General features: G+C 41.3%; 2 protein-coding genes across 2 annotated transcripts in view; one reads left to right on the forward strand and one right to left on the reverse strand.

Annotated features, from left to right (window-relative positions):
• Window positions 1–883: 883 nt before the first annotated feature.
• lhx6a (LIM homeobox 6a) overlaps window positions 884–25,466 on the reverse strand; it is a 243,623-nt gene continuing 219,040 nt past the window's right edge. The window contains exon 9 of the transcript XR_011311088.1: window positions 884–898. The gene's annotated coding sequence lies outside the window, so the exon portion shown is untranslated. The remainder of the gene's footprint in view (window positions 899–25,466) is intronic.
• Window positions 5,787–25,357, forward strand: fgf10a (fibroblast growth factor 10a). Its single transcript, XM_069703354.1, has 3 exons — window positions 5,787–6,391; window positions 21,887–21,990; window positions 24,520–25,357. Exons 1-3 carry the CDS (start codon window positions 5,938–5,940, stop codon window positions 24,718–24,720), a joined length of 759 nt encoding a protein of 252 aa, XP_069559455.1. The 5' UTR covers window positions 5,787–5,937; the 3' UTR covers window positions 24,721–25,357.

Here is a 25,466-nt window from a genome sequence, read left to right on the forward strand (position 1 = left end):
TGGTTGTATCTGTAAGGCAGATGTCAGAGGGTCATGTCTGTTTCACAGATGCGATGTTTGGTGTCTAAAAACCAAAATATGGCAGCACTTTCCTTCAAATGTATAATTAGCTCTGTTATGACTTCATATTGAGTCATAATTCTCACCATGGCCCCAAGAAATTAATGATTACTCTTCATTGTTGCTTTCAGAGGACGGTGGGAGATGAAGAAGAACAGCAGCCCTGCAACAGACCGCTCTCTTTGTTGTTTGTTTCCATTCTCTTTAAGTCCTCCACATGAAGGTGTGGTGAGAATCTCCTGGCCGTGATATCTTTATCCAGCAATCAACTGGATCAGCCCTTTGAGACAAAAATGCTCACCCCACAATAACATACTCATGTGCAGCTCATATGAAATTGCATAATGTAGTTTCTAAACTATAAAACATTCCAGTGAATGACAGAAACCAGATTGTCAGAACTTTAATGTGCGACGATGTGATGCTATTTTAAATTATTACTGAAAGACAGTGCTCGCTATAATGTGTTGTTTGTTTGTAGCTTTAGGAAAAAACATATGATCATAAACCTACTTCTGCTTCTTTTTTATAAAACATTGTCATGAGGAAACCATCGGAAATACTGCGGTGTGTGAATCATAAAACACCCTTAAACCAAAGCACCATTATTGTTAAATGTCAAAGTCTCAGAACATCTTTGTTTATGCAATCTGAAGGTCGTGTCTCTTCGCTTGGGAGTCTGGCACCCCTTCTGAAGCTGCCTGAGAAAGAGGTGTTTACTCGCGTTTGCTGCAGTTAACACACTGAGCCGAGATTGTTTCCATTTCAAGTGCATGTAGTACATTCCAATGAAATGACAAAAATAATGCATTTAGTGGAAAGGCGGAAAAAAAAACAGCTTTTAAAAGGACTCTGTGCTGATTCATTTATAATGGCGACTATATACTCCATGCTTCCATGAGATTGTAATCAAAGTACTTGGGATTATTAAGGTTGTCACTGATGGTTTGCATTCACTGACATTTATTTATCCAGCAGCTCGGCCGTAACTGCAGTGTATCTGTAAGTTAGCTTATCGTCAGACCCCCTTTTTTCTATAAGTGCTTTAATGTGTCTGTAATTAAAGTTAACTGCCAGGGCCATTTCTAAAGAGCTAGTTTGAAGACCATAATGCGTTCAAAGCCACCAGCTCAACCGCAATGAAACAATTAGAATCGCTGAGCCAAACTGCTGGTCTCTAATGGCTGTCTCTCCTCCTAGGCACGAGCAATCAGGACTTATCCAAGGCATGACCAACGGAGCCAGAGGGGGGCTGGAGTCGGCTCATCTGCTCCGGAGTCCGCAATGCCGTTGACCTAAAATCTGCCTAGCTCTTTGGAAATAAACAAGATCATAGATCTTCGGTTTGGGCGCTGATCTCAGACCAGTACGTCGACTCTGCGGGACTTAGAAGTTTGGCCTAAGATTGAGAAGCCATTTTAAGCCAAAACCACGAGACAACGAGACTGACTCATTTCTTTCCGACGAGAGGAAAAAAAAAAAGATTTTGAGAAATGTCTCTACATCTAAAAATTTTGTACATATTCATCATTAGCGAGGCTCTACTTTTATATCACAGCCTAAATATACGAGACTACTCTGACAATGCAATTATACGAAGTCACTTTTTTTTCAGCAAAAATTTGTAAGCAAATTCTCTCAAATATGAAAAAAGTTATAATACTTCTGCTGTATTAAAATGATCTGCACTGATTTACTTTTCAATCACATGTAACTCATTGTAGAGTAAACAACATTTGTATGACAACCCTCTCCAGAGAGGGAAGCCCCTACAGCTTTCCTACGTAGTTCAGGCAACAAAAAAAAAAGGAGTCCAATATGTGGAGCTTCACTGCATCCAACAAATTGTTTTCTGGTGTGACGAAACATTTTTTCCCCTCATGGACAACTGACTTCCAACATCTGAGTCTTGTTAGGTCTGTTACACAGAACAACAAGACTGCAGGGCAGGGCAATGAAGAGATCAGTCATTCATTGATCAGAGACCGATTATTAGTTCAATAGCGATTTGCGCTTGCTAGTACAATAGCAATGATTACAGAGTTTGACATCTTCAGCACAGTGAAAGGAGGGTCAGCATTATCCTCTGTGTTTGTGCGTGTGTTGTTGTCAATCTACACCCCAAATTCAAGCTACAGAGCCACCGACCAGATGTTTTTCCTCCTTTTCCCCTCTCTCGCTATATCGCTGGGTATTTTTCTGTCTCTTTTTTTCACACCCCTTGTTTTTTCCCCTGAGAGTTTCCCCATCACATGGGCCAATTTATTCATTTCTGTAGGTTTGGTTCATATTTAGCTGAGTAGGCTTGAGTACAGTAAAAGCTTCTGTGATCAATACTGTCCTCGAGGCCGACCTATAACTACACAATGACATCCAAAACCGATTAATTTGGATACATACAAGACTTTAGAGCAGCAATTACGGAGTATTTTCATCATTGATAAATGCTGATTATTTTGCCTCATCTTTTGTTTATTTTTTGTCCATAGTAAAATATGTCCGTTAAAAATGTATGAATTCAAAGTACTTGTACCATTTCAACTGTATCAGCTCTGCAAGAAAAGACGCTTTTCAATTTACTCTCTGTTACAGCTGACTCGGATCCAAACTGTTTTGTGCAAAATACTGGCTCACTGTACGTGCACGAGTTAAATCATTTGGCACGCTGCAGAAAGTCCAACCTAAAGTGCCCCACTACGGGAGTCTGTTCTTTTCCCTTCTGGTGTATCAACACTTCTTCGTACTCAGTGTCTTCCTCAGATTATTTATCATACCTTCCTGCGATTTTCCTCACACTATACTCACTATTGAAAAATGTCAAACAGCAACTTGGTAAGACACTAAGAAAAATGTGCGACGTTTTCAGGAACGAGGATTTTCAGTGACAGCTTCAGCCTGTTGAAGGACCACACTGTAAAGTGCTGTCCGCGGTGCTGAATGTTGCCAAAAGTTGACATGTAAGTGGTCCTCCGGTACCTGAAAATATGAACATACACTGCAAATAAACATCTCTGATAACTGAAAAATGGATTTAAGTCATTTTTTCAAGCAACAAAGTGAAGTGAATATTGTTGGGTTTTGGACTATTGGTTGGATGGCCAAATGAGGACCATAATGAGTCGAGTGCGAGTTTGAAAACATAACATTTTTCACATTTAATGGACTAAAAGGTTTATTAAGAGGATAATCTGCAGATTTAGTGATGAATAAAATAATTAGAGGAGTCCTGTTTTTAAATCCTGGGATTATCAAGACCAGAAAAACGTGAAGTCACTTTTGTCCATACACAGTAGTATCGCCTGCCTATTACATAAAACTAAGTTTCCAAATTATGCAATGATTGATCATCAATTCACCATGACATTTTGCACAGTGGTTGGTCTTTCACCAAAACACACCGTCAAATCAATCTTTGCCATCTGCAAAGTTGGGCCCTCAGCGGGAAATAGAAGGCTTTAAAGCTGACATGAATGACAGATTGTTGGCAGCACCCAACATCTGTCTATTTTCAGTGAGAGTTTCCCCTGTACAGAAAAATACTGGCCCACTGTACATGCACATGTCTTTTTCATACTGCTATTTCTGTGCAACTGATGCATCCCCAAATTAAAATGTACTAATGCGCAATGGATTTACACAGAGCAAGGAAAAAGAAGGAAGAAAGAGGGGAGAGGAGAGGAGAGGAGAGGAGAGGAGAGGAGAGGAGAGGAGAGGAGAGGAGAGGAGAGGAGAGGAGAGGAGAGGAGAGGAGAGGAGAGGAGAGGAGAGGAGAGGAGATATGGTTGTTGTCTGACAATGTGAAAAGGAAATTAAAAAATGGTGAAACCAGACAGCAGACCTAGATTCTTGAAGGGATAAAACGCAGCAACACACGTAAGGGTCAACTTCCATCCAAAACACAGAGATGTTTATCTGAAGATGAAGCCCTAAATGATCAAGGTAAATAAATCACTACATGCTATCTGTCAAAACAGCTGAGGGGAACTCGACTCGGATCCAAAATGTTTTGTGCATTTGCAAATAAGAAAGAGAAACACTTTATTGGTCTTGAGCAATCATGTGTCATGGAGGGGCGAGAGTTGCAAGGTTTTTACATTGTCTAAATAGGGGAAGAAATGCAGCAATTGGCTGATTTGTAAATTGCAAATGGTAAGATCCCTTTCTTAAAAAAAGAAATGAATGTCATTATCGAGCTGTAATTCAGACAAATCAGTAAATGATTTACAGCAGGTACTGATACAGTTGGATTGACAGAATATGCTCCATTTAGGCAACACTGTTTTGTTGCTGCTGGAGTTTGGCCAACATTTAATATCTCAAAAGTTGGACTTGTTTTTCTCGATAAAAAAATGTTTTTTTTTATAAAGAAAAGTACAGAAAATCAACTTCATCTTATTAGCACTGGTATTGAAACATTTCAAATACCCATCCCTGATCAAGAGGACCTAAAACATCAGGGAGATGGACCCAACAGGAGAGAGATGAAGTATTTTCTTTCCTTCTTTCTGACCTGCTCTGCTCAACTGGTGGGGTTTGGTCTGGGAAGGGGAGGAGACAGAGAAAATAGGGGGAGAGGGAGGGAAAATGGGGTGGGACAGACCACCCCCCCTCTCCAGCACACACACACAAATTTACATGTGCAGACACACATGCAAGCTCATATAAATGTACACAGCTCTTCAAAGCCAAGTGGTTTTAATAGACATCCAATTACACTAAGAGATGACATCTGGGAAACTGCGGCAGATAAATAAGGTGAAAGGAAAGACACGATTCAGTCACCTCGGAGAAACTCCAGATAAGAGGCAGGGAGAGCGCTGCTGATAGAGATAGGCGAGAGAGGGAGAGGCAAAGGAAAGAGGGAGGGGGCCAAAAGAGAGGGAGCCACACACCGGAGGAAAGAAGAGAGGCAACTCACTGCTCCAGCATTCAGACTCTGAGAGGCAAGGACAGAGGACAGACAGGGAGCTCAGCTCACACAACAAGAGATGGGGAGAAAGACCAGAGCTGGAGGGCTCAGTTACACACTTAAGTAACTTCAAACTAGCTCAGACACAACAAGAGAAACAAAGAGCGAAAAGAAGAAAAGAAAAGAAGAAAGTCTGGATTCTGACTTTATTTTTGTGGTCTGCCTTGCTGGATTTCTTTGGACATTTTTATAAGAAGCAGCATCAATCTTTTTTTTTTTTTGACTTTTCCTCTTTATTAATTCATTTTGTACTAAGCACTTTGACATCTTTTATTTAACCTCTTCTGCCTTCCTGTTGTCCTCCTCCCTGGACTGAAGGAGATAAATGGTCCTGGACATGTGTGTTTGTGTGTGTGGGGTAGATTTTAGTAGCATATATGAATGAACTGATAACGTGTTTTTGTCTTCGGAAGTGAGGTGCACAGTCTAACTTTAAAAAGGGGCTTTGAGTGTATGTTTGTGCAGCAGTCTTGGGAGGAGAGGGAGGCAAGGGGTCCTTGAGACGAGCCCCCAGTTGTTCTCCTTGGGAGATGATCTGAGTTATGGATGTTGACGCATTCCTGTGGCACTTCTGAGGAATAAACAGCACCGGGGACTACAGCCGAGTCAGCCACAGCACTGCAGGCTTTACCACCACCACCACCACCACCACCACCAACTACATGACCATTAACATCACTGATAACTCGACATCTGCGACCAAAAACTCCTCCTTCGACCTGCCGCAGCCGTGTTGTCTTCCACAGGTCTGAACACCTACAGTCCCGGTGAGGTTGTGGGTTCCCAGTCGGAGGAGGTTCGGTCGGTCGGTCAGGGAGAGTTTCTCCCGCTCTCGTCCCCTCTCCTTGCACCCAGCTCAGCATGCCCCAGCCCCTGAGCACCTCCACAGCTCTCCCAGCTCCACTACCATGTGTAGATGGACAGTGACACAAGGTGCACCGGTCGCCTGGTTCTCCTCCTGCTCCTGCCCCTGCCGCAGACCTCCTTCACTCCTTCTCTCCGTCACCTTCCTGCTCCTGCTTCTTCTGCTCGGACCTTCCTCCTCCTCGCCGCTGTCCGCCTCATCGTCAGACTCTGAAAAGAACCGCAATGCACCTGGAGGGGCTTCTCCTCGCCTCTCCATCTCACACCCGCTACCTTCCTCATCACCCACACCGCTTCACGCATCCTCCGCGAGGCTGCCACGGGCGACCAATGTGTCATCGTCAACGGCAACGATCGTTGGCCGTCACGTGCGGAGCAGCTACAAACATCTGCAAGGAGATGTGCGCAGGAGGAAACTGTTCTCCTACCAGAAGTTCTTCCTTCGCATTGACAAGGATGGAAACGTTAATGGCACCAAAAGTGAGGACGATCCATACAGTAAGTCTGCTCCCCTTTATCTTTACATGTCTCCATTAATCCTTTCCCTTATCAACAGCATTTAACCTCATAGATTTGTGAGAATTATAAATCAATCTGGAAATTTTTGTACTTTCAGCATAATTTAAGAAATCAATAGGCAGACTTTTGGCTGCACTTGAAGGTGATAGAAGAGCAGCCAAGCACAAAGGCCTCACTATCTGTCAATGAGAACCCTGTGGATTAAGACGCACTGGTCTGGCTGGTGTGTTTATCTGTGGACACTGATGTGTCTGCGTTTCCTGCCTCGGCAACGGAGCATATTAAGACAGGTGACTGGGCGAAAGAACAAATAACTGAGCTGCACGCTCTCTGCCTTTTCACCATGTGTAGCGGCAGGCCCATTTGCCTGACTACAAAGACTTTGGGAGAGGAGTGCATGACAGTAGAAAAGCAAGAGAGGAGAGGAAAAAAAAAACAACAACGAGTAAGGCAGGCAGATAAAAAAAAAAAAAAGAGAGAGATGATCCCCTGGAACCAATTAGAAATCGCCCAGAGAAAGTTCTTCCTCTTTGAGGAAATATCTAAAACACAGCTATTACCAAACCCCTGGGGAGAATGACAAGTACACTTATTCCTTACTGCTATTGTGCTGAAGCTTTAATAGTGGTGGGCATATGCTAACTATGAGGTTATACTGACTCGCATGTAAAGTAATAACCATGCGATCCCTGCTCCTTTTTCTGGTCGGGCATTTTGTGGGCAGTGAAATATGATTTTAACCTTTATTTATCCTGAGAGGGGTCACTGAGCACACATGCTCGTTTGTCAGCACCACTCAGCATCACATTCGCACAGTTCCACTCTTTCACACTGGGTAGACTCAGTTCTTCTGCAGCCGGCCACTGACAAACTCCAGCTGAGGTACCTCAAGGTGCTTTAAAAGTACCACTGGAGGTTCTAAGAGAGGAAAGATCACGAACGCATGAATCACCGCAAAAGGCACAGGTATAGTGGAAACTATAGTATCCTGCAGATCTCAGCAAGGCATCCAGTCTGTACGCTAGCAAATATAGATAGTTTCAATGGCTTGTAAGGATCATCAAAAGGAGTTATGACTGATCGAGAACAGAACATCAGCTGTTATCATTCTGTAGTCCACAACTTTATCTTCTAGTTAAAAACATCTGGAAGTCCTCCAAGACTGCCACAGTCCTCTGGTCTGTGAGCAGCGCAGAATAGCAGCATTACCTAAGGGCATGTTGACAGTAGTTGTTGAGGGAGAACAGACCATTACTCCCACACATTTACCTGCCCAGAGTTCCCCTGCCAGCTCGCTCAATTAGATGGGTGAAGTCCAAAACACCAGCTAATTTCTTTAACGTTACAAAACAAGGCTGTCGCTGCATTATGTCTGCCGTGTGTTTTTGAATCTGTCACAGTATGTCAAGTGTATGTGTCTGGCAATAATCTGTATAAATAGTCTTTATCACGAGCACACCTTCATACACGTCGTAGGTTTGCATGCATCTGTATGTGGGGCTGTGGTGCTGTACAAGTCTCTCCTGCTGAGAGCGCGCACACACACACACACACACACACACACACACACACACACACACACACACACACACACACACACACACACACACACACTAGAGCACAGAGAGGCCAGTCTTGCACATGGCCTCCATATGGCAAAGCCCACTTTTATTAGGGCCAGGGCCAGTGTGAGTTTGTGTGCGTGTGTGTGTGAGCGTGTGTGTGTGTGTGTGTGTGTGTGCACGTGTGTCTGTCCGTGTGTGTGCCACTCAGACACCAAGGCTCTGCCAGACATGGCTGAAGGAATTTCAATTAGCGTCTCTTCCTCCCTCCCCTTGCCTGCAGTCCTCCCTGACACACACATCCTACATGTGCGCGCGCGCGCGCACCCACACACACACACACACACACACACACACACACACACACACACACACACACACACACGTGCACAGAAAGAGCTCGACCATTAGGGCGCAACGTGTCATCAGGTCATGGCATTAGAGGCACAATCCATCAATTTCAACAGCTCTTGCCACTTGGTGGGAAGTTGGTAAGAAGTTTCCAGTGGGAAAAAGAAATCATAATATGAAGACTTGGACACAGAGGCAAACGTTTTCAGGGCTTGGCAGCATATTTAGTGAGCCTTTCATCAAGCCGCATCTACCCGATAGCACGTGCTGAACGTGTTTCACATTGAGAGATGATGGAAGGAAGCATGGCGTTAAACTGGAGGGATCTGGCTGTGATGAAATGATGACTGAATAATGTGCCTGCACATCATCACGCTGTCCAGGTGTTTGTGCATGTAAACAGCATTTGCATCTGTGCACAAGCTTTCATGTAGAGCAGTGCTTAGTGTAAAGCGCCACCGCCTGCCATTTTGCATGTGCTCTGAAATAAGCAAAGAACAAATTGTACCCTTCAGACTAAACCAAACAGAGGAAAATTAGATTCTAACCCTCCAAACTGTGAACATGGATGTGGGTTTTTCTCATGACGATTCCAGCTCTCACGCTTTTTGGTGTACATCTAAGTTTCAGACACGTTTTTTGTTTATTTTTATACCTCAGACTACAACATTGTTCATTTATACTTTGATAGTTTTAGAGCCAATAGAACTAAAACAACTGCTTCAAAGCAACACACAGACTTTTCAACAAATTAGCTCTTTGATGGAGGTTTCTGGCCTCTGCTCATTAAAAACACATGGCTCTTGAGATAATGCAAAGCCAACTTGCAAAATTTTGCCTATATGTTACTACAGGGCTGTCGTGATGTTAAGTTGATGATTCATTTTCCTACAAATAATTGTGATTAAACAAATCCACTCTCTTTATTCTTCCTTTAGCAGACAGCTTGTTGCAGCAAATTCAAGAAACCGCCTCCTCCTCGTTATTGGCCTCTTCCGTTTCATCTGGTTTAAAACCAAAATGTTCCCACAACAGTGCTGTGGTGTTTGGCTTTGCAACTAAATCATTGCTGTTTGTGTCGATAGATGCTCAACAAAATAAGAGTTGGTCAAAAATGGGAGATTGAGTGCGTTGAGATAAACAGTTGGTGGCGCTAATTCTCCACTCGCGCCATTAAACCAGAGCAGAAGAGTTAGAGGGCGCAATGAGACACAGTCATTAAGAGCACCAGTCACACCACAAACTGATGTGGAAACAGTGATGGAAATATGAAGTTTCTGTTAGTCTCATCCAGCTGTTTTATACAGATGAATGGAAACGATTTTAACGATTAGCAAAATGACCACAAAGCTCGATTAATCGCAATCAGGCAGGCGTGTATTAATTGTGACAGGTCAACATGTAACAAACGATACCATATAATAGGCCTATTATAACAGTGCGCTAAAGTTTCTCCAATGTGTCAGAGCAAACTCAGGTGTAGAACTTGACCGGAAGACTTCATTTATCAAAAACAGGCCACTTCTTCAGGGGAGCATTGCATTGAAAAGTCGTGAAGGTGAAATTGCCGTAGTTATCACGGCCTAGCAGTCTACCAATGTTCCGGAGGTCAGATTGCAAATGAGCGTCATTAGACGTGTCAGAGGTGATGAAGAAGTTCGAGCCGTGGCTCCGGGGACGAGGCTGTCCTCCACAGCCGGGCCTTTCTAATCATCTTGTCAAAGTCCGAGGCCGGCACATCACTCAGGGTTCAGGGCACGCGGCGTGAATGGCTGCTCACTGGTGCATGTTGATGTTTGTCTATTTTGCATTCATGCGCTCAATACCTATCTATCCAAAGTCACCTCATAAGACCTTCGAAATGAGACGCTCCGGTCGCAGTATGGAAATGTTGCGGGGCTGCCATGTGATTAGCATTGATCCTGCCACTGACCATAAGCAACAGAACCGTCCTTGTTTTCTTCCCTCCACGCCATCCCACAGACTGTCACATCTTGTTTACAAACAAATGAATATAAGCAATGAAACAAATGGACATGTGTTTGCAGTTGGACCGCAGGCTTGCGCTCGTGCACGGCTCGATTACTGTTCAATGGTGCCGACTTGACTACAGTTGGAGCTTTGATTCTCACTGTGGCCATCGGGATCGTAAAAGCTGCCACACGCATTTATTGTTGACGTTAATCACCCATTAATCAGCACCCACTGACATGGATGAATCTAACAAACCATAATTCATGGAGCTTCTAATACACTGGACATTATTCTGATTTAGTGCAGGTTTTTCCATGTCCAGGCTAATTACACAGGTCTGCCCCCACTAGTTTGACCTCTACCTATTGACCCAAGTCAGGAAGCTTTGTTAATGGAAAGGTCAGTGCTCCACATACATGTTGAGCATCACTTTTGGCTGTTGGTTTGCTGCAGCTGATAGATTCAAATTTCACAATCACAAGTTTGCAAGACTAAACGGAAATTAATAACATAATGGTCTCTAATAGCTTTATTTACTTTTAAATAAAGTTGAAAGGTTTTTGGATAGAAAAATCTCTCAGCGCTGCAATGTTTTCACGGGCATCAGTTTCTCAAAACCAGACAATATAAGACAAATATCTAGACTACAATTAAGGAAACTTAACACCAGATTGTTGAACAATTAAGAAACAAGTGTCTATGTTAAAAATCGTTAGTTTTGACCATGTAGATAATAAAAACTTGGTGGCATTGACAGTTGTTGCAAATAAGTTACACTCTGCTGTGCAAGAAAGCAAAATGCACCAAGAAATGTCACAACAAGTCTCTTAATAAATGTAGACTGCAGAACAAATTTGTCTTCTTGAAATTTGTAGGTCTTCAAAACCACAACAATTTCTTCATCTTTGTCCGCTGCATCTGTAAACCTCCAATGACTCAGCAAGGTTAACGCAAACCAAAATCCTACCAAGTGCTGGCCCTCCCTGAATTTCTTAAAACATCTTCTTGAAATGAATTCCAGCCTTTTCCTTCTCTGTTTTTGGATTTTATTTTGCCACCGTGGTCTCCCTGCGTCTCTGCTTGATGAGCGAGTGTAGGGTTCTCGTGGGAAAAGGTAACAGTGTGGCCCATAAAAGAGAGTTATGAGGAGGTACTGGATGCACCAGAGGTTAGTGTCAGCGTTGCTTTTCTTTTAAAGTTACTTTGACATCTTCACGGACTCTTCTCTCCAGAAGCCGTAAATAAAAGGGGTGTGCAAACGTCACCACAGGAGCTTGTTCAGGAAGTGCTGAATCGAGTGCTCGTAAAGCTATCAGAGCCAAGCACTGAAAACATACAATAAACATATACTACCTACACACTCCTATATGTGCTCCCTCCGATCTTCCCTGCAATGACACTAACTTTAATGTTACTTATGGGAGTAACAAACAGGGCTTTATTAAGATTCCTCCTGATTGGTTGTAAACAAAAGTAATGGAGAACCATTCAAGGTAACGAGTGAAATTAGTCAGAATCGATTATTTATTCACCGTATAACACCTTAAAAGAAACAATCTTCCTGTAAGGCTGAGCAACTTTGAAGAGCTCTGATGAACTATTTTCAGTTTCATGTGGCACATCTTCCCTGTGATGTTTTGTTAATATCCCAAAAGCAGCAGGAGTCTGGATCAAATCATATCAGTTGTGAATCATGACTTAAATGATCTGCAGAGCAGAAACATTACTTAATATTGATTATCTGACGAGAAATGGTTTTTTTTACGGTAACTGATGGACAGCTTTGACCTTTACTAAATTACTAAATGAATAATGAAATCAAGTCCAAACAGTGATAACTTTGAAAACTTTCAAAGGCTCCATTATGAGTTGTTATGCAATACATTCTCTGGCCTATATATTATCACAGGATGTGCAGTGTTCATCGGTCTTTATTTAGTTTAGGTCATTGATGGTCTACATGTTATTGATTAACAGTTATTAAAAGAACGTCCTCACATTTGACACATAATTTCTAAAAAAGATAAGCTCCCATACACTTAGAAAGAAACAATGTATTTCACCTGGCATTTCTAAGTTGGAACAACTTCACAAAATTGAATAAATAAAACAAATGTTTATGTAAACTTAACAAATACAAAATAAGGGTATAAAGTAAACCTAGCTTAGGACTAATAGTTATATTTGCTCACTTTTTTTTTTTAAGGCAATCAATTTCCTAAACTTTTTAAAGTAAGTTCAAATGGTCAGATTGTTGCCATTGACCTCCACTGATTAAATATGCAGACTTGATGCAATAATTTCAATGAAAAAAGATTAAACTTTTCAGGAAAAACTGTCATTTTAAACGGAGAAGAGCATTTTGACTAAGAAATCTGAGAAAGTAGCTGCATTAAAAAAAAACATAACCCTCTTTGTCTGGACTGTTCAGGGGTCTCTTTCCATCTCACACAGCTGTGAGTTTTAAAGTCTAAGATCGAGACGTATTTATCGCCCTTTAACCCTGTTACTACCCGTACAGGGTCATTTTTGCAGCACATGTGTGGGAGTTTACTTCACAGTTAATAAAACATATTTGCAAAGATATTTCTTCACAGTCAAAGTGTTGTTTTTATACTTTGAAAGCAGTGTTTTTCGCCAAGAGTCACTGAGGACAATGACAGGATCTGTCTCATTTTTCAGTCACTGTTTACATATTCTCTGTCATCGCCGCTTCATACTTTCCCATAAATTCACTTCCTTTTCGATTAATGTGTCAGTTAAGACAGGACCGAAATAAGAGACAGATTTCTGTAGGCAGACCAAGGCAGCCCTGCCACAAACCTAACCAGTCAGGCACCACCTTAAACAAAAGTCTTTCAGCAGCAAATGATGTGTCTAAGATCTGCCGCTGCTTTGGAGCACTAGAGCTCTCTGAAGAGGAAACGGCTCCAAACATCAAGAGTCCATTACTATCCGCAAAGTTGGACATCTTTGTTTTGATGGACAGCCTTTTTCATTGTGTATGTTATGTGGAAGATTCTTGGAGAGGAAAATCATATTCTGGAGAGCACGGAAGAGACAAAAAATATCAGGATGGATACTTTGGTTTGCAACTAGTTCTCAGCAACTAACACAAAAATGAAGATTTTGTGCAAACTCCCATGCACTGGTATGAAGTATACTTTAGATAGATAGATAGATCGATAGATCGATAGATCGATAGATAGATAGTTTATTAATCAGATACAGGAAGTAAATAAAATAACATAAAAAATATTAAATATAAAAATGCACAGTATATACAATAAAATAGAATAAAATAAAATAGAATAATTAAATTAAAACTAACTAAACAACAGTGCAAAGTTTTTTTTTTTTTTTATAGACTTTACCACACATCTGAAAGTTGCATTGAAGTTGTGGATACATCTGCGGGCACAGAGTTGAATTCCTGAAGTTTTACATACTCACAGTCTATATTATCACTATGGAGGGACATTTACCATATCATTTCAAACATGCAGTGCAGTTCTTGGTTCATCTCAGCAGCCCAACAGTTTGTTGTTGTCAAAAAACAAACTCAAATCACAGCAATGTTCAGAACTACAAGTTGCAGTATTTTCCACATCAGCAACACACTCATCTTTGTGGCTCAATGCCGTAACATTGTATGCCAGTTTGCTCCAGAGATGATTACAGATGGAAAAAATGTTTTATGAAAACAATGCAAAAATCAACTTAAAATATGAAGTCCAATTATGAAAAAAAAAAGTTAAGTTAAAACATTAGGACTTTTATTGCTTGATCTGCAACATAATTAGAGGCTCCTCTGGGTTTTATGTTGTTTTAATGTTATCATAAGCAGTCCATTTAAAGCTCTATCCCCTCAACTGGGCTCAACAGTGACCTCTTGCAGCAGAAAAACTATTTTTCTGAGACATGTTAACTCTTAACCTATCCAACTTTTAGAGCTGCAAATTATGATGTAAAATCTGTAGTTTGATAGGTTTTATTTATTTAAATGTACGAACCTATTTGAGACATTTTTCCAAAGGAATTGTCAAACTTTGGTTTAAATTTCTCAAAACTGATGACTTACAGCTATTCTTTGTCATGTGATTTTAGTAATTTAATATCTGTGGGTTTTAGACATTTGGAGATGGGGAAATTTTGATATGAATTTTTCACTTTTTTTCCCCAGTCTCACTGAAAGAAAAAAGACAGAGTCACCAACTGAAATATAGAATATTTTGACGTGACTGAAACATGCACCCGAAGCCTAACACTGAAAGTGTCATTTTGGTGTTGGCCTGGTGCCTGTGAACAGGCTGGATTCATGGCCAGTAAAGCAGTAGGAGGTGAAGAATAGCATCTGTGACAGATAACATCCAGGGCTGCTGCCATATAGACACCACATGCCCCCCCCAAACACACACACACCTCATGTTCCTGCTCTCCTCCATACTCACCCCTGACTGACAGACACACACACACACACACACACACACACACACACACACACACACACACACACACACACACACACACACACACACACACACACACACACACACACACACACACACACTGCATGAAAGTGAGCTCTTAATGGAGTCATCAAAGGTAGAGCAGAGAGCTCAGAGTTGAGTCCAGAGAGGCATCTGGACAGTCTGGCTGTTTGAACAGAGCAGTCAGGAATGCCGTCTAATTACTCTGTGTGTGTGTGTGTGTGTGTGTGTGTGTGTGTGTGTGTGTGTGTGTGTGTGTGTGTGTGTGTGTGTGTGTGTGTGTGTGTGTGTGTACTGAATGTGTATAAACATTAATGCATGTGAAATGAGAGAAAAAGATATGAGGAAGCAATGCAAAGAGAGAATGTGACAAACTGGATAATATTTGTGCATGTCCGTGTATAATATTTGTGGTGTAAAAGATTTCTGAAGCTGAGAGTCTGTCGGCAACGACTCAAACCATAACAGTTGGGCAACATCGAACTGGCAGCTGAACTGTGAATGAAAAATGTGTGAAATGCAGACAACCATCATAGCTCTTTGCCTGAAAACATAACTCCTGCCGTGTCAGGCCGCTGAAATGTTTTGACAGAAACTGGCAGCTTTAGCACTTTATTATGTTACAAAGTCAACTGTGTTAAAAGAATCACAATTTCTCAGGTGGTTGTGTTTTTTGGTTTTTGTTCCCTCCTCTCCATCAAATCACTGTTAACATCACGGCAAATTTCTGTTGGTTTCTTCCCAGCTACTGTTAAACGTATGACATAACTTGCTGTGGTCTTGCAGCACTCGGTAAAGTGATCTCCAAATTACGCGAGCTGGACTGACGCATCGCACAAGCGAAACTTCACGCTATCTGTTGGCTGGAAATGTGGTATTTTAAACCATAAGGCTTTCACTCAGGTGATCAGTTTTTTTCTTTGATTTTGGAATAATCTGGGTTTGGTTTCCTTTAGGCCAGTTTTGAAATGACACATAGATTGAACAGTGGGCATATTCGCCCATTTCAAAACATTGATGCGAGTGTTCCTGTCAGTAAAGGAACTAAAACCATTATGGGGCAAGAATAAGCTAAGTGGTACCAAGTGCAGGTCAAACAGAACAATCCTGCTAATGTAAAAAATACTTTAGAAGAGACTCATTCAATGTAACGCACAAAGAGCAAAAACACCATTATCTGCTTAATATGATTTAAGACCCAGAATTGTAACATGTTTACCAAAAATTCTGCTTGGCTGTATTGAAAATTAGAAACAGGCCTCCGTTTTCTCGGCTACAGTGAAACCCGTCAACCAGGCGGGCTTTGATGTGGCCACTTAGCACAGGATAATACTGTTGTCAACCACATCAGTCTAAACCAATACCTCAATGTTCCTCAAAAACACACAATATCCAGCAGTTCGTACTCCAACACAATATCTTCACTAAGCAATCCGCACCACCGAGAGATGTTTGTTCTCTCTCAGATTTCTTAAAGAGCCGGAATCATTCAACTAAATAATGCAAAGGAAATTGTTTTAACCTGTCAAAACTATGGGTGGCCTCAAACGCTGCATCAGCTAAAAGTACATTTTGCTAAATGTTTTTTTACTTAAATGGCCAATAAATCAATTCATATCTGATTTAAGCATACTGGTGGTCCATTTTTTTCTTTTTGAATTCTTCTATTCTTTTGTGTCCTTTTTTTTCCTGGAATTTATTTTCATTTGAGTCTTCGGTGGTTAGATGGATGTAAACTCTCATGTCTCAGTGAATACGAGACGTCGTCAGTCACTGTGTTGCTTGTTTCAAAGAGAAAAATGATCTTAGTGTTTGGACCTCAACTCGTGAAAATCTTCTATTAAACCTTTAAAAAAAAAAGAAGCATATAATAGGGTTGTTTGTGCTTTATGAAAATTTTGGATCTCACATTTATGTCTCACGTCTAAAAAGACCGAGAGAATTTGTCACTGCAGAGAAAGACAGGCGAGCCAGGGGTTCATCCAAATATCTGAGCATTGGATGCAGAATAAAAGAACCAAAACCATTTCCATTCCTCTCACTGAGGGGAGTTCATGACACAAACTAGTCCACAAGTGACAATATTTCACAATAAAGAGCGGGACCTCTCCAAGCTGCAGGCACGCAGTCGACCCACTCACAGCGGGTCACCGTGTCGAGATCACAAAGTGAACAACCACAGTATAATCTTCAAAAAAGAGGCTGGATAAACGGTGGAAACATTTTCACAACCTCCCTTAACCTTTAGGTTCAGCTGGAGTCTCACTGACCATGTTTCCAAAGGGGCTGGCCGGAGGTCGACGGGAGGTCTGCACATGTGTGTGCGCGACTGGAAGCATGTTTTTATTTTTATATTCATGTGTGATTGAGCTGATCTGCCAAGTTGCACTAATGATTGTGTACTGAAACCATAATCTGCATCTCAATTACACTTTGGATGAAGTGCAACAGCAAATTATTTCAATAAATAACCCTAGAGTAGTCTTTATTTTGTCAATGACTGTGTCGGGGCAATATACAACCGTTTCATGTGTGGATCACCTTTAAGCACCGCCTATGATCGTAAAGCTGCCTACATCAGTCAAATAGTGCTTTAAGTTCAATAATGAATGTAGGTGTGGAGACAGTCTCTTTTCCATCACAGATTTCTCAAAGAGAAATCAAAATGCACTTAATGGGGAAACAAGCAAATAGCAGTAACTTACGCCAGACAGTCATACGTCGTCAAAAAACTAGACCCTCTGGTCCCACAAGCTCGCTGCTACTGTACACCAGCATGTGAAGTGAAACTACAGCCTCAGGGATCTCAGTGAGGACTAGTAGGTAAAGTCAGGTCTGTCAGATTGAAAGACGTTGAGAGGTTAACCCTCAACCAGAAAAACAGAGATAAGATTAAAACGGGTCAGAAGGAGCACTAAGGTGAGAAGGACAGAACGATAAAAAGACAGAACGTAAAGCAAGAAAGGGACAGAAAGAATATTTACATCCACCCGGATTGATGTGCATTTTTACTTTGCACATAAAATAACAAAGTTAGACTGCCAAAAAAAAAAGAGAAAAAAAGCTGAAATGCAATGGAAAAAGACAAGGCAATTTAACTATGGTGTGCACAAAGCATTTGATTTAATTGTCCTCTGAAGCGTCTGCTCCACTGAAGAAGACAACAACATCAGATCTATGTGAACCAGTGAGCAAAATAGTGTTCCTAAAATAGATACTTGAAACAAACATTAATTTTGTTTTCCCATCAGGTCATCCAGGTCATGATATATCAAAGTCTTATCTAAAGGTAGTGGACTTGCTTGAGGTTCTTGAAGACATTTCACCTCCGAGAGGCTTCTTCACTTGTAACTGACCGGTGGGGAGTCTCAAACTTGTATCCTCTGGTGGTGTTCTTAACACCTTCAGAGTTGTTTGAGGTCACATGTGAGTCGTTGACCCATCCGGCCACTATGCGAGTCGTCATGGTCACATCTGTTATGGTGTGAATGTGTCTTGGGTCGTTGACATGCCCGGCCATCAAGTGGGTCGTTGGGGTCACACGAGTCACGTGTGCTGCCTTTCACTGGAACTCATGCGAGCTCATGGTTACGACACTGGAAGTCGTGTGCATGGTGCTTACCCTTCAAGTGGTTTATTTTTGAATAAATATTTTTGCGGTTTCAATATAGGCAATGTTAAACAAAAGGACAGAGGGAAAACGTGAGGCCGTAGGGACGTCAACAGTTGCAGACATATTAAATTACAAAAGAAAACTATACATGAATAAAACTACAATATATTAAGTTACCGTCCAACAAAAAATTGACATCCATGGCTTCAACCACTTTCTGAAAACGCCGGTAAACACACTCCAACTCGTGAACTCTGAGCTTTCAGGAAATTCCAAGGTTCGACGTTGTGAATACGACAAGAGAAGCGTTCGTACGGATTCCTCTCATGAACACGGTAAACAAAACCCCATTTGAAGGCAGCCAGGGTGTGAATGGGTGTTAAGCTGCCTGGTGCGGGATCTCAGGAATGCACTGTAAGTACATAATGAGAAATGAAACGTCCTCAGGAACCTCGATCAGTTGCCTTCAGACAACACTTCGATCCATTTATTTTAAGTTTGACTGGTGCTATTATAATACCATGTTTCAGGTTTTTCTTCTGCAGTAATTTAATTGCACTTGACTGGAGAATTAGCACCAACTTCTTTAAATCTCTAATCAACCAACTTCTAATAATTTGGTTAAAATTATTTTTATTGAAAGCCGATTGAGAAATTTTCTTGCCTATTAAGCAAAGGTTAGTGAGATAGAGAGAAACATATTATAGTATAAACGACCATTCATAGCATGTGGATTTAATATGAAGAACAAACTCTACCAATATCAACAATCCGCCGGGAGTATAACCATAACGATGAATATCACATTCGTTAAAGCTCCTGCTGTGAACTTTTAAATCTAGATTTCCATGCACATCATGGATTTGACCGAGTCGCACTGGAGCTGAGATTTGGCTACAAAATCCCTCAAACATCATAACGGTCTTCATGAAGTGGTCAATGAACAGTTTCTTCATTGTTAGAAAGCCAGGTTGTGTTTATTTGAACTTGTAGCTCTGTCAGTGTAACGCTTTGGGTTTGACTGGCAAAGACCATTTTGGCTAGCTGTTATGGAAGTTGTAGTGTTTGCCTGTTACACAGGTGTTTGCCCTTGGTAATTCCCTCCCAAAATTTTGATAGCGGCAAATGTCCATGCCTTTTAAATTAAGTAAACCCTTTGCTATTTGTACTTTCAGGTTGATCGTAAAACTCGTTTTTCCTTTGCACTTACAATCATAAATTCATAATAAAGATGTTGGGCTGAGATCCAGGGGGCACAGGAAGGGGAAAAACAGAATAAAAGGAGCAAAGGGAAATATACATTAACAGCGACACGACACCAATAAGACGACGTGTTGAATTAGAGAGTTGTACGTTTTAAGGGCAATGTGGGCATGGGACCAGAAGTTGAAGCTCATGGTTGCATGTTCATGCATGACTGCATGTCTGTGACACAACCCCAGGTCTGTGTTATCCTCCCAACTCCTTGCCGTAAACTGCAATCCAAGCCTTTTGTTGCAGCCCGGCTTTTTAACTCACGGGCAGACGGGCTGCTTCTGGTAACTGGTAAAAGGGCCATAAAAGAAGCCCTGTGCTTTTGGTTTTTTACAAACCACATCAAATGGGAGGAGGGAAAAGAGTTTGAACAGGTGGACTGGCCTTTGGTATAGCACAGACAGATCTTTTAGCTTGTTTTTGTTTTTTAACGGATCACAGCTCAGAAATGTCAGCTGTGGAGCAGCGAGATGGAACATTTTGAACCTGATAGATCAGTGTTGTGTTGCGGTGCATGTCTGACTGAGTAATGGACTCAACAAAGCACGCCAGCATGATGCACTAGGAGCTATGCAAAATCGTCTTGAAGTTTAGAAGTTTAACAATCCTTTCTTGATTAAATGAGGCAACTATGGGGAGAGATACACGTTTCAGCCAAGAACATTTAACAAAAAGACAGCCAGAAACTATAAAAAAATAAAAATAAATAAAGAAGGCGAAATTGTTTGTCATTGCAGGTTGGTTAGGTCACGTTAGTTTTAACCCACTTTAATGTCTCCAAATGTTAAAGTCTCTCAATGCTATTGCAAAGCAAGTGGACCAGGAGGATGGCTATTAAGGCTGCACTGTAGGCCAATGCTCTTAGATCGATCTGTCGCTACGACAAGCTCTAAAGCGCCATTCTCTCATCTTTCTGTCCATCATAAACATCACACCAGGGCTGCAGGGTGTTGCAAATCTGTCTGAGAATGATAAAGGAGGGATGAGGGTAGGAAAGGGGCACCTGGTAACAAGACAGGTATGATTCACATGGCAGGACAAAGTGAGAGTCATTTGCTTGATCTTTTTTTAGCTTCTTCTAATCACAGTTTCTATCAGGATTCTTACTGCGTCTTCCAATTTGGGGGAAATGTGGAAATATGCGCATAACAATTTGAGGTATACCTTCTATCCATTTCTTTGATCAATCCAATTGAAGAAATAGACCTTTTGGGATACTCTGAAAAAACTGTCCCTGTTTCTCACTCTGCCCTTCTTACAATTCCTGCAACTGGGCTGGCCCCTTTAGCTAATCCTCTCAAACCCCTGATAGTTTTATGGCTTGGTGTAACTGACTTTAGGATGAGAGAAGAAAGGGCCGGCGACCACAGCTTAAACCAGTAATTGGTTCAGGTTTGAAAACTGATACGGACGCCCTGACCTCTTGCCAGTCTGGCAGCCAGAAAGCCTCTCTCCTTGTCCGTGTGACTGTCGGCTTGCCTGGTCAGAGTAACAAACACAGAACGCAGAAATGTTTTTTCCTGGCTTACACCTTGGTCCCAAGGCATGCAGCCCATAAGCTAACGAGCAAATGAACAGGGGGCAAGAGGCCGGTCTGAGGTGTGACTGTCACATAGCGAGAAAAAAAGGAGGGAGACAAGACTGCGGTTCACTTGTGAAGAAGGAACCGAGATAATTCAGGTTTCTCTTACGATATTTTGGGTTTCTTCTAATGAAAATCTATAACACTAGCATAGTGATGGATACAAACCAACATTATTTTCACATTTCAAACTAATACTACTACTGCCAAACACCTACTTTTGTGATGTTTCATTCACAGTCTCACAGTCATTTAGTATATTTTTTGCAACAACACTAACGTGAAAAATCGATGGCCAAAATTGTAATTTAACTGAACATAATCACGGAAGTCATTTACAAAGCAAAAATGGCACACGCTTATTGTTCCTCGCTTTTCAAAAGTAAATCGTTTCCATTGTTCTCTTGTACGTAAATGTTAATTGCGTAACATTTGGTTTCGGAGTAATAGACGGAACAAACACACAAACCAAAGAGCTCAACAAAGCAGTCAGGAACCGTGTTCTGGCCTATAAATAGTCGACAGTATCAGCCAAACAAAAAGCTCTGCAGGACTGAAAGACACCACAATGTGAATGAATGCAACAATACGGAGGAACTGATCTGCCCAAAGGTTTGACATGTTTGTCTCTCTGTCTTGCTGAACCAGGTATTTTGGAGATCAAATCAGTGGATGTGGGAGTGGTGGCCATCAGGGGGCTCAGCAGTAACCACTACCTGGCAATCAGGAAGAACGGAGGGCTGTACGGAGCGGTGAGTAGCAGTTTTAGTATTATTTCACTATGACTTGCCACCTTTCATGTAAAATATGGACTCGTTAAACCAAAAGCTTCTCGACCTTTTGCATGAATACTTTTTGCAGTCTTGTAACCGTTAAATGAAACTGATGAGAAAGTCAAAATAAGTGAATCAAAGTCTTGGAAGAGAGACATTTCTCGCTCTAAAGCGGTGACTCTGTGGCTTTGAAGTTTCTTGAATGCTTTCTAAAACAATGAACAAGGCTGCAAGACTCACTATTCCAGAAACAGGAACCGCAGTTAGTCAATGCGAGCTCTCCTCTCTGCTACCTACCTCTCCTCTCCCCTCCATTCAGAAACAGGAAATACAATCCTTCAGTTTCTCTATTCTGCTTCAGTCCCTCTGGGGAGAGCAGCCCTTGTTTCATCCGTTTTCTCTCTCTCTTTCTCTCCCTCCTTTTCTTCATCCCATTCTCTCCCTCCTTCCCTCCCCCCCCTTTTCCTTACTTTGAAAGACCCGATTTTCAGCGTGTCTCTCCGGAGCCGCAGATGAAATGACACACGGTAGAAAAAGAAAGAAAGAAGGAAAGAAAAAAAAAAAAAAGAGAGGCATTTTGTTGCATGGCCTGAAACTGAATTCCCATGACGTCTTCTGCACGGTGCAACACAAGTCATAGCAGTGCGAGGGTGAAGAGCTGGGGTGAAGAGCTGGCGTTCCATTACACTTGATGGGTTTACACAGTGACTTCTTTATCCAGTATCCAATAATTGAAATCATTGTTTCATTATATCGCCAGATTGAGACACGTGACACAAAGAGTTATGATTGCCTTTAGCTTTTACCATCTTTACCATCAATTTGAACAACAATGAAGGATGGATGATGAGCTCATCGTGCAGCTACTCTGCTATTACATGTAAAGATTTTCTACCTTTTAAAATCTGATCCAGTGTCACTTAGTAAAATGCTGCTGACACCGTTATTTTTAATGAGTCATTACCATAATTAGATTTTAACTGAAAGGCAGCCAGCACACACACACACGTGCACAGCTTGGTTGTACCGAGCTCCAGTGTACGTTCAAAAGCTGCAGAGCGTTTGTAAAATATTCTCATTTTGCTTTGGGAACATTCAGTTTTACTTCTGGAACCAATCTGAACAGCTGTGGCCAGATACAGAGAGAGAGAGAGAAGGTGTGTGTGTGTGTGTGTGTGTGTGTGTGTGTGTGTGTGTGTGTGTGTGTGTGTGCGCGCGTGTGTGTGTGTGTGTGTTTGTGTGTGTGTGTGTGTGTGTGTGTGTGTGAGAATATCAACTGCATCCATTTAACTTGCTGTTTAAGTAACGTTAGCCTTAAGCACAAGGGTAGCTTCCAGTAAACTGACAAACGCTGCTCTCAGATCATTTTCTCTTCGTTTACCAGTGGGTGGTCACTACAGCAATGGAAGCCACGAACTTAGTGTCACGATGCTCTTCGCTGGCAACGAGCCTGAACCTTGAAGATGTCACATTGTTTTCTAACCCCACTGTCCCCGTCCCATCCACCAACCCCGCACCCCCTAAATACCGACACACAAACACTCACAACAATTCAAATGTCATCTCCAGGTTTTACAATTGGCCTTGATTTCCCTGGGGGTTGTTCTTAAGCAATGGCTGACCATTTGTTGATGCATGTTGTCACAATAACTAAATTCTCAAAATGTTGTTTCTGTGTTCTGACAAGGCCCTGAGGAACAACTTAAACATTCGTAAGCATGAACAGAATAACAAAAATGACAAACAACAGTCAAAGCCTGAGATGTGACAGCTGTTCACTAACAATTATCAGGACACTGTGACATTGAAGGACCGAGAGGAGGAACAGATGACAAGATGTTTAAGATTGGGATGTAGCTGGATTTTAATAGTGTACAGTTGTGTTTCTAGATAAAAGCCTTGTGACTTGGGAACTTGTTATGTTGAGTTCATAAAGATGCAACATGTGGCTGAGAAATCACTATATCTGGTGCACCACCACCCATTAAGTGCAGAACCCAACTCATATTTGCCATCTTTATGAATCTGCTTTATTTTTATTATCAGTTATTAAAATACATTTTCAGTATTTGATCAGTCAAATTAGGACAACATTACCATCACAGTTTCCTAAAGCCCAAACATGTTTAGTTAAGAAAAAAAAAAAAAAAAAAAAGGGTAATCAGTGAGGAGCTAAAATTAAAGAATGTTTGGTCTTTTTTTGTATGAAAAAACAATTGGCTATAAAAAATAGTCATACAATTTTTGCCATGGGGATAATCAATAAATAAACTAGTTGTTTCAGCAGTGCTTGTGTTCTGCGACACATCGTGCATGTCTGCTCAGGCTGAACAGCTAACGCCTCGGTCACACAGCCAGCACCGTATTTTGGCAAGTTTCAAGTCACTGTCTTTGACAGACGTGATCAGAGTAGAAAAGGCAGCACAGACAATGAATATGATCTATAATCTTTAGTATAGTTCAGTTCATTTTTGCATGTCACATTTACATTCTGCCTCTCCTCCACAGAGAGACTTCGGTCCGGACTGTCATCTGATTGAACGCATCGAGGAGAACAAGTACAATACCTACGCTTCAGCCAAGTGGCGCAACAAGAAGAAGCACATGTTCGTGGGACTGAACGGCAACGGAAAGCCAATGAAGGGAAAGAGGACGCGGAGGAAAAACACAGCCACTCACTTCCTGCCCATTGTGGTACAACCACGATGATGGCTGGACATCTCAGCCAAGGCAGAGCTCTGCAGACTGCAGATTGTGGACACATTTCTGGAGTTACAGTGATGGCTACATTGGACAGATCGGAAACTGATCTGTATGATGCACTGAGGAGGAAAAGAAAGGAAACCTAAAGACATTTTATCTCTGTTGGATAAAAACATTTCTATTTTTAAAGAAAGAAATAAGATATATCGGTATACAATGTATATATTATTTTCTGTTTTAAGTTATAAAGTACACTGGCACAGTAAAAATATGGAAAGAAATGACTTCTGTGCCAAAATGTGATTTAGCAACTCACATTTCTAGATTTGTGTACACGTGAAGTGCGTGACTGGGAAGAAATAAAATGAAGAGAAAAGAGAGGAACGCAGAGGAAGTATTAACAGAAAGCTGACCGATAGAGAAGGAAAAGAAGAGATGAGAAAGGCAGGAAAGAAAAAGATTGCGGAGTCTAAAGGATTTAGTCAGGAAAGCACCAACACAACAGCAAGTCTAACACTATCATGTTTTTTTCTTTAAATTTATTTATTTTGTGTAATATTTAACAAAAAAAGAACAAAAACACAAAAAGGACAAGTTATTGTCGTTTTTACATTTATGCTCCTCTTTTTGAATACTAATCATTTAAACCTGAATAAATATAAAGAATATATTTGTCTTTAACTTGTTTGACTGACTTTGATTGCTTTTTAAAAAAAATTCTCAATTCATTTAATGGTTTCATTTTTACAACA

This window comes from Brachyistius frenatus, unplaced genomic scaffold, assembly GCF_029030835.1.
Source record: "Brachyistius frenatus isolate BFR_SWC_R1_liver_20210118 unplaced genomic scaffold, ASM2903083v1 Contig_3, whole genome shotgun sequence".
NCBI classification, from domain to species: Eukaryota; Metazoa; Chordata; class Actinopteri; family Embiotocidae; genus Brachyistius; species Brachyistius frenatus.

What these genes read in the sequence shown, in the direction of transcription:
- fgf10a (XM_069703354.1), top strand. Translation starts at nt 5,938, where the DNA reads ATGTGTAGATGGACAGTGACACAAGGTGCACCGGTCGCCTGGTTCTCC. An exon ending in AAGTGAGGACGATCCATACA is followed by an intron (nt 6,392 to 21,886) that starts GTAAGTCTGCTC and finishes TTGCTGAACCAG; the next exon opens with GTATTTTGGAGATCAAATCA. An exon ending in ACGGAGGGCTGTACGGAGCG is followed by an intron (nt 21,991 to 24,519) that starts GTGAGTAGCAGT and finishes TCTCCTCCACAG; the next exon opens with AGAGACTTCGGTCCGGACTG.